Genomic DNA, 14,613 nt, shown 5'->3' on the forward strand with positions numbered 1-14,613 from the left:
CCGCGGACGGACGGACGGACGGACGGACGGACGGACGGACGGACGGACGGACGGACGGACGGACGGACGGACGGACGGACGGACGGACGGACGGACAGACAGACATGGCGAAACTATAAGGGTTCCTAGTTGACTACGGAACCCTAAAAACCTCTAAACATATAGTAATATAAAGGTACCTACTTAACATACCTACATACAATCATGCCTGTATCCCATAAAGGGCTAGACAGAGCACATGAAACTACTCTAGTTTCAGTGCCACTCTTGGCAAATAAGGGGTTGAATGAAAACGAAATTGTGACGTTTCTACTTAACTTTCAATAAAATAAATAAAATGTTTAAAAATATATTATTGTTTCAGACGGAGCAGGCTCTCAAAAACCTACTAGAGACAATCAAACCGACGTTAGAAAAAGACGACGATTCGCCGCGAACCGACCTCTGAGCGAACACCTCTCCCAGCATTGGCCGCAATTCGTCCAACATTGACCAACGCTCATCCAACATTGGATTAGGTCCGTCCAACATTGACGAGGATTCGACCAATGTTGAACCGGATTCAATCAATGTAAGTTCTTCGTCCAATGTTGCGAATTCGACCTCTGGCTTGGATAACGTCATGGATTCGTCCAAAGTTATATTGGGCTCGATTTACATCGGTTGGCTTCGTCCGACGTTTATTGTCTTCGTACATTGTCCAGGATTCGTGCAACATGGCAATAACTCGCCTATTAGTCAGTGTGGGTCTTATGACCAATATGTTGCTCATAACCAAATATGACCAGAGATGTGTTAACCAACATATTGGTTATTAAGCTGTATTAGATTATTATGACGTCAATATTAGTTATAATGGGTATATTGTGACACACTTAGGTATTGAGCCAATTCAGCTATTATTATATTGTTCCTACAAATAATCAACATAAATATAAGTTGGTCACAAATACATTGAATATTATAGCTATAATTTTGACATAGTTATGTCGGTCTTATAATACAGGTTAATAACGTGTTGGTGCAGTATGTAGAAGATAACAAATTATGTTGGTCATATAATATGAAACGTAACGAATTATGTTGGTCGTATAGTTCACTATAATGAGTTATGTTGGTCACAGTATGTGAAACATAGCTGTTTATGTTGGTAATGTATCCACAATTGTGAGTATTTTTGATGCTGCAGCTACGCTAAGGGCCCCCTCTCAGTTAGCGTCTCGCGAGCGTAGCGTTGCAACTGTATGGAAAAAGACGCCGCGTCGGCGCGACGTCGACGCGGCGTCAAGCTTTGCCATACAGTTGGCCCGACGCTGAGGTGGGGCCCTAATGCGTGGAGAAAAATGTGGCATTCATAGGATAAAGGTACCATTGTCGATTGTCAATAAAATCATACCATAAGATGCAATTTATAAATCGCTTTTATTCACAATTGTCGATGATCCTTTTGTGTAAAAATGTCACATATAATGCTCTCGAGTCTCGATTGCTTTTTACATTTGTAACTAGGTGTTTAATCAGACGAAATTTATTATAAAAAAATATCTGCCTTTGGCTTTGCCATACATACTAATATTACCCCTGCTAGTGCTTACACACTGATAATGATAATGTTAAACCTCATTGAATTCTTGGGTAAAAAAATGTTTCTATCCATATTATAAAAATATTCCGCCATACGTAAGTTTCTCCCACCAGGCGCCGTAGCCGAATGGCATTTCTGCTACGCGAAACGCCACAGAAACGCCGCAGAAATGTAGTCTGGCTCAGTCGCGCCAATACGCAAGAGCGATAGAGATAGATAGCTACGAAAGAGATATTATCGTGAGCGTTTGTGCATTCGGCTACGCACACTGTACGGAAATATTGCCAATGCCATGTCGGTGAACAATAAACTTAGCATAGTCGGATATTAGGTAACTCGCAAAATAAGTTTTTCAACAATATGATTTGCATTTGATCGTATGTTATATACATATTATTGACACATTGCATAATTCATACAATTGGGTGAATCAACTTTTTCTTGCTTTTTGCAAGAATTACCCTTACTTATTATTAGGTCTACTTTTGTGATTTTTAACCTTACCATCGTGAATAAAGATCCTTATTTCACGTATACCAATTACGGAAAAATTTAAAAACGATTCATTTTTAATTAAAACAATATGTGACCCAGTGGAAGAGACACTTTTTTCATACAAAAGTGAGGGACAGCTATGTCCACTGGGTCACTGCTCGAAACAAAGTTATAAAATAGGAAATCCTATAATTACATGTTGTATTGCGTAGCTATTATATTTGTCTTTAATATAATAATTATACATTAATTAGACTAAATCCCAATTAAATTTTCTGACCACATGTAGTCGAAGTATGCGAAATTTTCCTGGCAAAGAAAAGTTGATTCACCCAATTATGAATTATTACCAAAGAGGATCGAGTAGTATAGAAAGTTGCTGTCGAAGTAAAATGTGTAATCACAGTGCATAGACTGCCATCTCTTGACACAGGCTTAAAACTTTTGAACTTCAGTTTTGACAATTTGGCCCATATATTCTTAGCTTGATATGTGTTAAAATGTCAAATATTAATATTAACGCCATTTAGCTGAGCGTACACCGAAGATGTAATGCCATCTAGGCCACCGTACCTTTTTCTGTATGGTACGGAGGTACGTTTTTTTCTTAGACTTTATCTGTCTATATACGGAGTTATAAACCGTGTTTCACTTAACACTAAAAACCTGAAAACAGATTGTTCAGAATCGATTGAGCTATATCTTGATGGGGGTAATATTTTTATTTAAATTTGTATTATTAGTTATTTTTTACGTGCCTATTCTATTGTACTCGTAAGACAACATTGTGTATATCGCATTGCTGTTGTTTACCTTTTTCAGTATTTAAGGGTATTAATACTGGCTGGTTACTTGGACGATTATTTTTTCCGCTACGAGTTTGACGTGTTTGTCAGTTTAATCTTAATGTTTATCATAAGTCATAACAAATTGAACTCGTACCTAATTACAACCTTGTCATTTTAAATATTGGGTTTAAATTTGCTTACTGCGATTACCTGTCCAATTTGAAGTTTACTGTGACAAAGCTTTAAAGTGTTTTACAGTGACATCTTAGCTGTCTATTGGTAAACCTTATCTTATGTCGTTGCAGTAACGTACACAAATAAATAGTTTTATGGTTTATGGTGGAAGTTAGCAATTATTTTATTGAGTGTAGAGCTAAAAGTCAAGTAGAGCTGTACAGAAAATTAAAAATTCAATAAAAAAAAGTAACCACCAGATTAAAAGATGAATACTCAGATGAGTTTAAAAAAATAAAAATCAGTTGGGGTTTTGAGTGTTACCGGAAACACGTTGTATATGTCTTTGATTATTACTGAAGTTTGCAGATAATCCTTACGAGTGTACAGTCTAGTTCCAAAAATCATTCAATCAACACACAACCTCATTGTCACTGTCTTGGAGACTTTTTTTTGTGTAAATCTATTTTCGGCATATGGCCTTGCTGTTTGTGAACTCGAAAACACCAAAAAACAGCGTCCAACGCTTATACAGATAATGAGCTTAAATTATCAAATTTCTAAACAAATATATATTTTATTAACTAAGAAAAAACGTAAAAAAACATACAATGCATATTTAATATACTTAGTCGAAAAATACGATGATGTGATTAAATTCGTTTGTAGGATAATAAATTAGAAAGCATGTACAAAAGCAATCGAATCGGAGCGCATTATAATTTTAATATTAAGCATAATTAAATAACTATGTAATCTGCTAGAGGTTTTCCAGCCGTGTGTAAGAAAATCCGGATCCGGATATCCGGATTTACCAAAGACAAACTTCTGCAGCTCCTTCAGTAGCTTGATGTTACATTGGCATGATTAAGATTATATTATGTGTATAAAATACATGTAAATTCTAGGGAAAATATTAACTGGGGTCAGTTTAGAAACGGGGATAGATTGAATCTATTATAAAAGCAGCATTTTTTAGTTTGCTGACCTTTCGCGCAAATATTTTATTTTGTTGTTAATGTTAATGAATATTAATTTTGCTGTGTTGAATCGTACTTTACATAGAGCGTTAAAGGTAGCACACACTACCCTATGACTCTCATAAAACCGCATTCGAATATAAGTGATGGTAAAATATACGCACTAAAAGTCTTGATGTAGTTTTAAAAATAAGTAACGATCATGTACATAAGTATATTTATGACTTATAAATGAAAACCTTGACTTCTTGAGTGCCAATAAAAAGACTACTCTTTCATAAAATTCTGTCTTACTTTATCAACATTATCTTAAGATTAAAATTTGGCTCCATAAATAATATAAAAAAATCAGAGTGGATCAATGTCCCGAAAGTAAAAATTACAAAATGTGTACCAATGTAACATCCAGCTGTAGTTTAGATGAAAACCTCACAGATCCCCACTGTGATAAGTAGATACATTTAATTTTAATCCCGTAGTTATATCGTTTCGACGTATCGGCGCCAAGCGTCTGGCTTTCGGCGTCTCGCACTATTTTTATTAGCTTTCAGTTACTTAAGTTGTCTAATGTTCAGTTGATCTTAGGAGTTCATGAGATTTTAGATAACCATATAAACGTATACGCATTTTCCTCACGGGATTAAAATTTAACTATAGCTATCCCTTTTCGTATGATTTTTTACGCGTTCTAGTAGTAACAAGAGTTAGGAGCGTCTCCAAACCTCCATACTATTGTAATAAACGAAAAATCAGCAAAAAATTTATGACTTGACTTAGCGTAAATATATTTTCTGTTAAGTTGTCATTCCGAGAGGGCAATGCTCGTAACACGTATGTATCTTAAGTTATAAACGAAAATATACGTATAATACGTAAAAATATACGTATTTGTCATTTTATTGTGATCGAATTAGATATGTTAAACACTATGATTTATGTATATTTAATAATATACCTATTTGAAAAAGAATTCTGAAGAGAAATTACAATAATGGACTTTAAGAGGCTTTTTGACCAAATCAAAATGTATATTCATTTTATAAATGAAAATAAATGCATTCAATAATTTTCATGCGTGTGCCACGCTTATCAATTCATCAAAATGTACACAAACTGTTTTATTAAACAGATAATAAAGTCGATTCCTAAGATCAACCTGATAATATTTCAATGTTCAATTGAGAATAGAAAACTGCCTTATAAGCTCAGGTATTTCACATTATTACTAGAATGCCTGTTTGCTTATAAAAGTTCCTCAGGGCTCATTTAGACGACGAACTCGCATGCAATTTAGGACATTTCGGTCTATCGAAGCTCTACTCAGCCGACCGGCAAAATTCTGCGCATCGTCTAAATGGGCCCTAATGCCAAGGGAGTGAGAAATTAGACCGAACTATCTTATAACAAGGTCAAAGTGAGGGAGTTTTCCGGTATCATTGAAAACTGACTACTCCTTTGGACTTGTGTAAAGTGAGCAAAGCTTCGATATGTCGTTGTGATAATATGACATTTTAATGTTGCCTGGCTTATTTTCTCACTCTGGGTTGCAATAAAATGTTCTCAGTTAAACGCTTTTGATGTGGCAACACTTATCCTAATTTAAAGTTTGATCGGGGCGAATATGAATTCAACATGGGGTCAATGTATGACGCAATTTGATCAAATTAGAGTAAGGAATAAACCTTATTGTAAGTTTAAGTTTACTATAGAAGGTTATTCCCAAAATATGGTATGTTTATATTACTATTACTCGACTGACAGTTACATTGGCCCCTCGTTACCGCCACACCGCCCCGGTTTACACATATAAATGTAGTAATGGCGTCACATGAAGCATTTATATGAAATCGGAATTTATTTAATTTTAAGTGTAGGTCAAGCGGCTGTTGTAATATTTTAATTATTTGATACATAGGCATTTATGTATGGTAAATGGGTTTATGGGTGACTGCATTTTGGTAACCGGGCTTATTGGTAAATCATTTGTGATATTGGAGACTAAGTGGGACTTTTTCTTAGCGCCGTCACATTTCAACCTTGTTATTATTGTTTGTTTGTAACACTTATGCAAGATATGGGACCTTATTCGAACTTCAATATAAGTGAAGAATTACCTCTAGATATGACATGGAATGGATATGTCAATAATTCATTAATAGTGACTATATTTGAAACAAAAATGTCACTTGACCTTTTTTATTCCATATTGTATGTACTATTTGTTTCTATAATAAAGTTCGAATTAGGCAGCTTGTATAGCTTAGAATGTGCAATATACAAGGTTGAAATGATTTACCAAACTGCATTATATCTAATGCGTTTAGGAATTTTTCAACGCTACTTAAAGGTTAGAAATCTATTTTTAAATTAGCGCCCAAAGTTAAATTAAATTAAAATATATTAGCAATAATAATGATAATTCGGTGTGTCGCTCTTAAATTAGAATTAAGACGAGTGCTGCGAAATGTAATTGTCATTATTGATGTTTTACCTTGTCAACCGCCCACGCAACATACACAATAATTTTGTTCGTTGTGAATCCATTGTTCTATTGAAACCGGATATACTACTCTTAAGACACGCTCCCTGTACAACATACTACACATTTTCAGTACTAAGGGGTTACATAGAACATGGGGTGTCTTTCATCAAAACATTTAAAATATATGTTTATATAAATCACGTTGCGTTGCTGTTTATGTTGCGTGATCGGTTGCTAATGTGTTTTAGATATTTGCCTCGCGGCTTTAAATTTGAGTACGTGTCAACTAGATAATGCCTACTTTACACTAGTGCCAGTACTCGTCGTTTCTACTTACAATATCAACAGGCTACAAGTACTGAACTAGTGTAAACTATACATAAGTTATGAGGGTTTAGATGTAATAGATAAATTTAATTCAGCAAATATAAATCTAGCCTACCTGCCCAAATAGAGAATTATATCCATTAAATGATGCTATAGTACATTAATATCCAGAACCATAATTAGGAAAATCAGTAAAGAGTAATATATAAAATTATGGTTATAAAAACTATATCCTGTGCGTAAATTGTTATTTTTCATTTTGTATTATAGATTGCGATCTCTTATTGTAAAAATGTAGTTATTTGATTTTTAAAATCTTTGGTGCTTCTTATAAAAGATTATTATCTTAGGAGCATAAATCTCTACAAACGTACATGAAATGTACCAGTCCTTTCATCCTTGCAGTCTAATTCCGAAGTCATTATCAATGCATTCTGAACAAGATACCTACCTATCTGGTGCATTCTTATAGGTATTAGACTAAAAATATGAATGAAAGTAGTCTGCGATAATCTTACGCCAATACTTTATATTTATGCTGCCAAGATAATAACCTTCCTATTTTATTTTTGTTGTAATTATTGTATAGTAGAAAAAAAACTAATTATGTCAATTATCATTATTTATCATTTATTTAACCTATTTATTTATATCCAAAGTAGTTTTATAGGTCAGTTATATTCCATTCCAGAAATTTTAAAAGATCTGAGAATATATATTTGGTTATTATACAGAGTGGGGCCTGTAACAAAGGCGAAGAATTGAACTGTAGGCTATTCTCTTTATACTGATCAACATTTGTTCAGTGACTTTTAAAAATTATGAAGTCTTTAAATTTTTAATTTTTCATACAAAATAATCTTGTATATGCTTCAATGTACGCCATTATTGTTGTCATTGACGTTGTCTGTCACACTTTAGACTTAACAGAATTCGCAATACATTACCTCTTAGAAAAAACTTTCAAGGGTGATAAAAATCAAAATACAAGTTATTTTTAAAAGTCGCCGAACAAATGTTGATCAGTATAAGGAGAATAGCCTAGAGTTCAATTCTTCGCCTTTGTTACAGGCCCCACTCTGTATATTACTGTTAGAAGTGACAAAGAGTAGATTCCTATTAGTTGTAACGGTGCATTTGAGATCACCTTGCCAAGTGAAGCATTAAACTCTGCGGACGCAATCTTCCTAATCAAGTTGCAACGTTAAATTGGGGCGACTTTGAATTACATGACCTTTTATGACAAAGTCGCCCCGTTTGCCTCAAGACGCCCCAGTTCTCAGCTAGATTGAGCGAGTGTATCGTTTAGTTCTAGGGAAATGTTAGCAGCAATAAAAATATACTCCTATATAAGACCAAAATAAGGAAATAAGCCTACCTTAAGTTTACTGTGGGGCAAGTCATTTACTAGGGAACATTAATTACTGGTATGTTCTACCGATAGAGTGCAGCACTTGTACAAACCGTTTTTCAAGGAGTTAAGTACATATTAGGTACTATACCGTACGTACAGGTTTCTACAAATTTGTTAGGAATCAATATGTTATTGATTTATAGAGACGTTTGCTTGTGGCGCCCCCTAGCGCGCAGTTTGGGATAATATTCTCTATTGCAAAAGTTTGGAAGATTGCGTCTACGGAAATGCACAAATTCCGTAAAATAGAGTAATGGTGGCGCTGCGTTAAGGCATTCTATTCTCAGTATTGAGTAAATAAATATTTTAAATTAAATTCATATTGATGTTTTATTGATTTCTTAACCTACTTGAATGTACTTATCAGGTATTCAATACAAGATTGTAGTTCTTATCTGTTTTTTAGCTGCTTTAAAATTGATCGAAGTAGTACATAGTAGTAACCACTGAAATTAAGCGTTATTTAAAAGAATACCCACCAAAGAGGATCGAGTATTTTAGAGAGTTACTGTCGAAGTAAAATGTGTAATCAAATCACAGTGCATAGACTGCCATCTCTTGACACATGCAAAACTTTTGAACCTCAGTTTTGACAATTTGGCCCAATGTGTTAAAATGTCAAATATTAATATTAGCGACATCTAGCTGAGCGTACCCCAAAGGTGTAATGCCATCTAGGCCGCCGTACCTTTTTCTGTATGGTACTGAGGTACGTTTTTTTCTTAGACTTTATCTGTCTATACGGAGTTATATGTCTTTGATACCCACTAACTGCAAAACGTTTCAAACCGAATTATGAGATAACGTCGAATTTTTAGCTGTTTACATAACATTTCGAGCACCATCTTAAATTTCGTCATGACTCTCAATATCCGATATGGTCTAGTGGCTAGGATACCTGGCTCTCACCCAGGAGGCTCGGGTTCGATTCCCGGTATCGGAATATCTTTTTGCATTTTTATTTTCACTTTATAACGAATTTTTCTTTGGTAACGGCAACTTTTAATGAGAATGTTTATTTTGTTTTATTTTGACACCTGGTAATTAATCAGCTCTCGTTTTTTTCGAAAACGGATGAGAAAGATGTATGTAGTCCACAAGAACGCAAAGTAATTTCGTACAAATCATAACTTTATACTATACTGGCCGCTGGCAGAATTGACTTTTCAATGATGATTTTGAATCCCTTCCCCTTTGCCCATCTCCTTGAAACTCTCGCTACGCTCAAGATTCCACGTTCTAAACTAAACCAGACGCTACGATTGTAATCCAATATTGGACTCTTTCGCTTGCTCGAGTATCAATATCACGGGTGCACGGGTGGTTAATAGTTATTTGTTATACAAGGGGGCAAAGTTGTATTTTAACGCAGTGTGGAATTGAAAAACGAGCATGTAAAAGGATTCTATAGTTGAACCACGAGCGAAGCGAGTGGTTCGAGAATAGAATCCTGAACTTGCGAGTTTTTTAACACACGAGAAGTAAAATACATTTGCACCCGAGTGTAACACAAAACTTTTCCCCTCACTATATCGAGGAAACTACAACGCAAAAAATGCGTTTATCACTGCTTCCAGTAGTTCCACAGGTGGTAAATCATCTTTATTACTGGATTCACCTACTTTTATCAATTTTAAAGCAGTTAATTTGACTTAATTGAAGGTCAAATTACTTTACCCACTAGTGGATAAAATGCGTTTTTACCAGGGATGTAACGGATGTGTTTTTAACGGAACCGAAAGCGGAAGCAGAAGTTTTGAATTTAGTTTAACGGAAGCAGAAGCGGAACCGGAACCAGAAGCGGAAGTTATAGATGTTAAAAACGAAGAAGAAAGAATACCACATAGGTATAACATAAAGCAAAACTAATTAAATTACCTAGAACTTTTGGGTGTTTACTGTTCAGCCTGTAATCAGCCTTTAGGCCCTTAGGTTTTAAAAACGAAAAGAAAAGTTATCTGATATTCTATCTTAAGTATATCATTACAATCCAAAAATTTAAATCACCTTGAACTTTAAGATGTTTAGTTGTTTACTCACTAAAAATCACATAAGAATCCTTTTAAACCTTTATTATGCCGTAAAAGGTTTTAGAAACGAAAAGAAAACTTACTCGTTAGGTAGTATAATACAATACAAAACTAACCAGAAAAAGTTATATGTGTAATTGTTAGCACACAATTAAATTTTTAAATTAAATGGAGTGATTCTAAAAGAAGTAAACAAAAGCTTAGCAGCTTTATCTCCCGGCAGTTTGCTTCTAAGGGTATCGTAGATAAGCCCTGCACCACTGAATAGTTGTTCACTCGCTACAGAACTAGGTGGACAGAACAAATATTGGCGCGCAATGGAATGAAGCGATTGATGTTTAGTATCGCAGCACGTGGCAAGCGGAGAGATGAGCGAATGACAGGTTTAGACCTGTTGGTCTTTGATGTACGCCGCTCATGTTCCACCGTCGCGCTAGGTTCCGACATCCGCTATAACTTCCGTTTGAAAAATAACGGAACCGGAACAGAAGCGGATGTGTAAAACAAAACGGAAGTTCCGCAGAAACAGAAGCAGAGCTCTGTTACATCCCTGGTTTTTACCCGCTGGTATTAAAGGACAAAACACGTGTTTCCGAGCCAGTGAGAGGAAAACAACTTTGCCCCCTTGCAAAACTATATTGTTTGCTCTACCTCTCGAATGTAGGTTAAATTTGTATCTTGAACTCCTCGATATGCCCTGGTAAGCATACTCACGTAATTTCTTCGGCAGCGGTTGAAGTTCACCCATAGATTTGAAGAGGTGTTTATTTGTCTCTAAGGTTGCATTATCTACTTATGGTATGGTGCAGTAGCCAGTTTATTAAAACTGAAAGTTACACAAGCGGAAGTCTCTTTCCAATTTGTCATATTAGACATTGACTACCGGTCTCTTGAAGGAGTTAACTAAAAACGTTAAAATGCATAAGGGCCACTTGTACCACCCGCTTTTAACTCAAGGTTAGTGGACTGTCAAATTCCATATAAAATGGTGGGTTAACTTCGGGATAACCCTCCATTTTAGGTGGTGCAAGTGACCCTAAGGCCCACTTGCACCAACCACTTAACTCAGGGACTGTCATCTGTCAATCTATATGAAATATTGGTGGGTTAATATTGTTTGAACAAATGAAACACAGATATTTTTAATTTCATTTATTTTTTTATCAAATCGTTCGTTGATCTTGAGAACTCCGCTGCTCGGTCGAGGGCCTACGGTGAAATAGCGGTTGCCTCTATCGCACTAGTAAATTCGTAGGTAGGTGTGACAGAGAAGCAACACGTCGAACGTAGATTCGCGGTAGGCCCCCTGCCATTTGAGTGTAAAGGTAGATTAAGGAGTATAGGGAAGGAGATGTTGGGACTGTTGCAGTGTATGTGTGTCGGCATTTTAGGTCCAGGCGTAATAATAAAATATATGGTCAGTGATATTTCATGTTTGTGTTCAAGTAACGAAGGTCTTATTTGCATGCTGTGGCACAGACACTGCCATTTCCCCGTCCTCGATTTCAGTCTGCGTTTTACTAGCCAAAACTACGTAAACCGGTCATCGTGTGCAGTTCACAAAATTAGATATGGTAATATTTTAGTTCATACAGCCCCAAAATTGTTCATGAGTCCGTGCGACGGGCCTGCTAACAAACTCTATGCTGATGATAAACTGTATTTCGGATTAATTCTTATGTAATTACGTATTTAGAAAGGCAAGCGATCATGATCATGCCATGACTCTTATTTTAGTGACTTTTTTCAATGCATTTTATCATCGAAATTCTACTATCGAAGGGTGAGTGGTCAAACCCGATGAGTTGAGCAATTTTTATAAGCAACTTTCTTATTTCAATGAAACATAATTGCCATTTTCGGGTTTGACCACTTACTTCTCGAGTTCTCGCGTTATGTGTGTTGTGTGTGAGGCCTAGGAAAAGTAAGTACTCGTAAATAAAAAGAATCATAACTGTGTCAAGAATTTAATCCGTCATCCACAGTCGTACACTAAAGTGGGTCACTTAGCCTATTTGTCGTCGTCCTTGAAGACCATGGTGCTGTGGCACTTGCCGCAGTAGTGGCGGTCCTCCATGACGGCCATGAACACTCCCGCGCCGCACTGCTCGCCCGTGCACTCGCGCCGCAGCCGGTGGATCTTGCCGTTCTCGTCAACCTGGGAAAGTAACAAGTCATGTGTTAAACTATGTGAATATGAATACTTGTAAGAAAACTAAAGCATGGTAGAAGTAATAACATGTGTAGCGACCCATATTATTTTTAAATCGGGACTTAATCGCGTATGACTACATATTAAACTGACCTCTAACGTTTCAGGGACGGCATTGTCCCCGTGGTCTCTGAGGGCCACTTGCATCAACGAAAATGGTGGGTTAACCCGATTTTATATGGGATTTGACAGTTGACAGCCCACTAACCCTGAGTTAAGTGGTTGGTGCACGTGGGCCTGAGAAGACATGGGACTCTATGAAGTCCATCCATACAAAAATAAGCCCCTTTGAAAAGGCACTCTTCAGTTGTGTCCCTGCCCTAGGATCGTAGTTGTCAGTGCAATCAGAATACTACTAAACGCGCATCTAGGATTCTGAATTAGTATGACATCATAAATGACGTGTTCAAAATATGTAACAACAAAATCAGTAAGTTTATCTTACGAAAACAATAATCGCTACACTGTTTGAGACTTCATATCATTCATAAAAACCGGGTACCGTTATTTACCCTTTTTTTTCATTCAACCTGTTTCCCGTGCAGAACCTTCTATTAACCGTTACAAAAACATTCGAATCCTTTTTCCTCCTATCTATTTCTAGCAACTCAAATTATGAATGGGGCGCCTGTCCCGACTTGTCCGTCCGTCCGTTGACTCACGGGACAACGTATTATGAGAGTCGAGTCGCGACTTGAACGCTTACTAAGCAGTTTAGTAGTTTTGCTTGTTGGAATTTCCTTATTGCAATTCTGAGTGGGAGGCAGGCGCATGTTTTGAAATGTAAAGCAAATACATTTGCATATTTTGTAGAACGTTTGAGCACTGAGCACAAAGCAAAAACTAAATGTAATTCTAGTTTTGTGCAGTACGTACCTTGCAGCAAATATTTAAAATAGTTTTTAGCTGATATTCTCAATATAAAATTTGCTTGCAATCTGAAGGAATGTTTAATTAATATAATTTTTTACTCCCAAGTTTTTTGATAAGATTTAATTGAACCTCTCTCTATTTTAGAATGAACAGGAATAAATTAGCACATACAAGTAAGTCATCAAAACGAGGATTCGCAGCTATCGTCACAGTGCTCGGACGTCTTTATCTCCCTCGCGCGTTCGCCTTTTATTTATTATTAAATAAGTAGGCAAACCAAGCGGCCCGGCGTAAGCCGGCGAAGATCCCCATCAAGAGCAGCATCGGCGTCGGTGCCCGCCCTCGCCGTGTTCCTCGTCCCGGTCCCATCAAACGGACGCCCCGGGATAGGGAATGCGGGGACTGGTGTAAGCCGATGCCGAAGAGCGTCGCACGAGGATAGCCGACATGCCCCGAAGTGTTCCGAGGAGCCCCCCCGCCCCCGCGGGTAGGGTGGGTACTTCGGAAATTGAGTACGGGCATCTACCCACCCAAGAAAAAGATGCAGCCGCCGGCCCCCCCCGGCCGCGGCCTACCGCCGTGTCCCCCTCGCGGGAACTTCTAGCCCGACCGCCCACGCGTGCAAAGCATGAAATTGATTATTTCACTGCGGAGCGCGCGTGTAAAGCCGGGCCCGCACCGGGAGGCTCATACCTCTCGGCGTGGTTGGAAGGAACCATGCGACAGGGACCACTACCGAAAACTGAAGCAGCAGCCATCGAGCGCGCAGAAGAAGAAGCCCAGCCCGCGCCGGGGTTTTCATACCTCTCGGCGTGGCTGAACAGGACCGCCAACAGTCGCCCCCTCCCGCACCCATCCCGACCGCCCGCGCAAGCTAAGCAGGAAACTGTTAAGCGAGCGCGTAAAGTCGGGTCCGTGCCGCCAGGCTTTGCGGCATGGATGAAAGCCAAAACGTGGCTTATGGGTGTTTACTGGAGGGATGAAAGTCGCCCAATGCACGAGGAGTTACACCGGCTCCTCGACTACGACCCGTTGAAGAACAACTACCAGCAGCGGCAGGATCTGGACAAGGACCTGCAGTTCCCGGACTTACCCATGAAGAAGAAGCCCCAGCCCCCGAGGGCGCCCGCCCCCGTGCGCGAGCGCCTCCGGGCATCGAGAAGCCTCTCGCGGCCCCCTCACCCGGGGACCGCAACACCGGACAAACAACACCAAGCGCCGCAGCAGAACGCGGGGACCCCGTGCCCCCCCGG

General features: G+C 38.0%; 1 protein-coding gene and 1 non-coding gene across 6 annotated transcripts in view; both read left to right on the forward strand.

Moving 5' to 3' along the window:
* LOC125229635 (protein Aster-B-like) overlaps window positions 1-2,076 on the forward strand; it is a 66,428-nt gene extending 64,352 nt beyond the window's left edge. For 2 of the 5 annotated variants that reach the window (XM_048134517.1, XM_048134519.1), the window contains one exon: window positions 365-2,074. In XM_048134517.1, coding sequence (XP_047990474.1) covers window positions 365-448 — 84 coding nt within the window. In that variant the 3' untranslated portion in view covers window positions 449-2,074. Of the gene's footprint in view, window positions 1-364 lie in introns of all 5 variants that reach the window. The other 3 variants (XM_048134516.1, XM_048134518.1, XM_048134520.1) reach the window with 3 other exon arrangements.
* A 7,040-nt stretch (window positions 2,077-9,116) lies between these two features.
* Trnae-cuc lies at window positions 9,117-9,188 on the forward strand. Its single transcript has one exon. It is a non-coding gene; the product is annotated as a tRNA-Glu (tRNA).
* The last annotated feature ends 5,425 nt before the right edge of the window (window positions 9,189-14,613 follow it).

Source organism: Leguminivora glycinivorella, chromosome 9 (genome assembly GCF_023078275.1).
Source record: "Leguminivora glycinivorella isolate SPB_JAAS2020 chromosome 9, LegGlyc_1.1, whole genome shotgun sequence".
Taxonomy (NCBI): domain Eukaryota; kingdom Metazoa; phylum Arthropoda; class Insecta; order Lepidoptera; family Tortricidae; genus Leguminivora; species Leguminivora glycinivorella.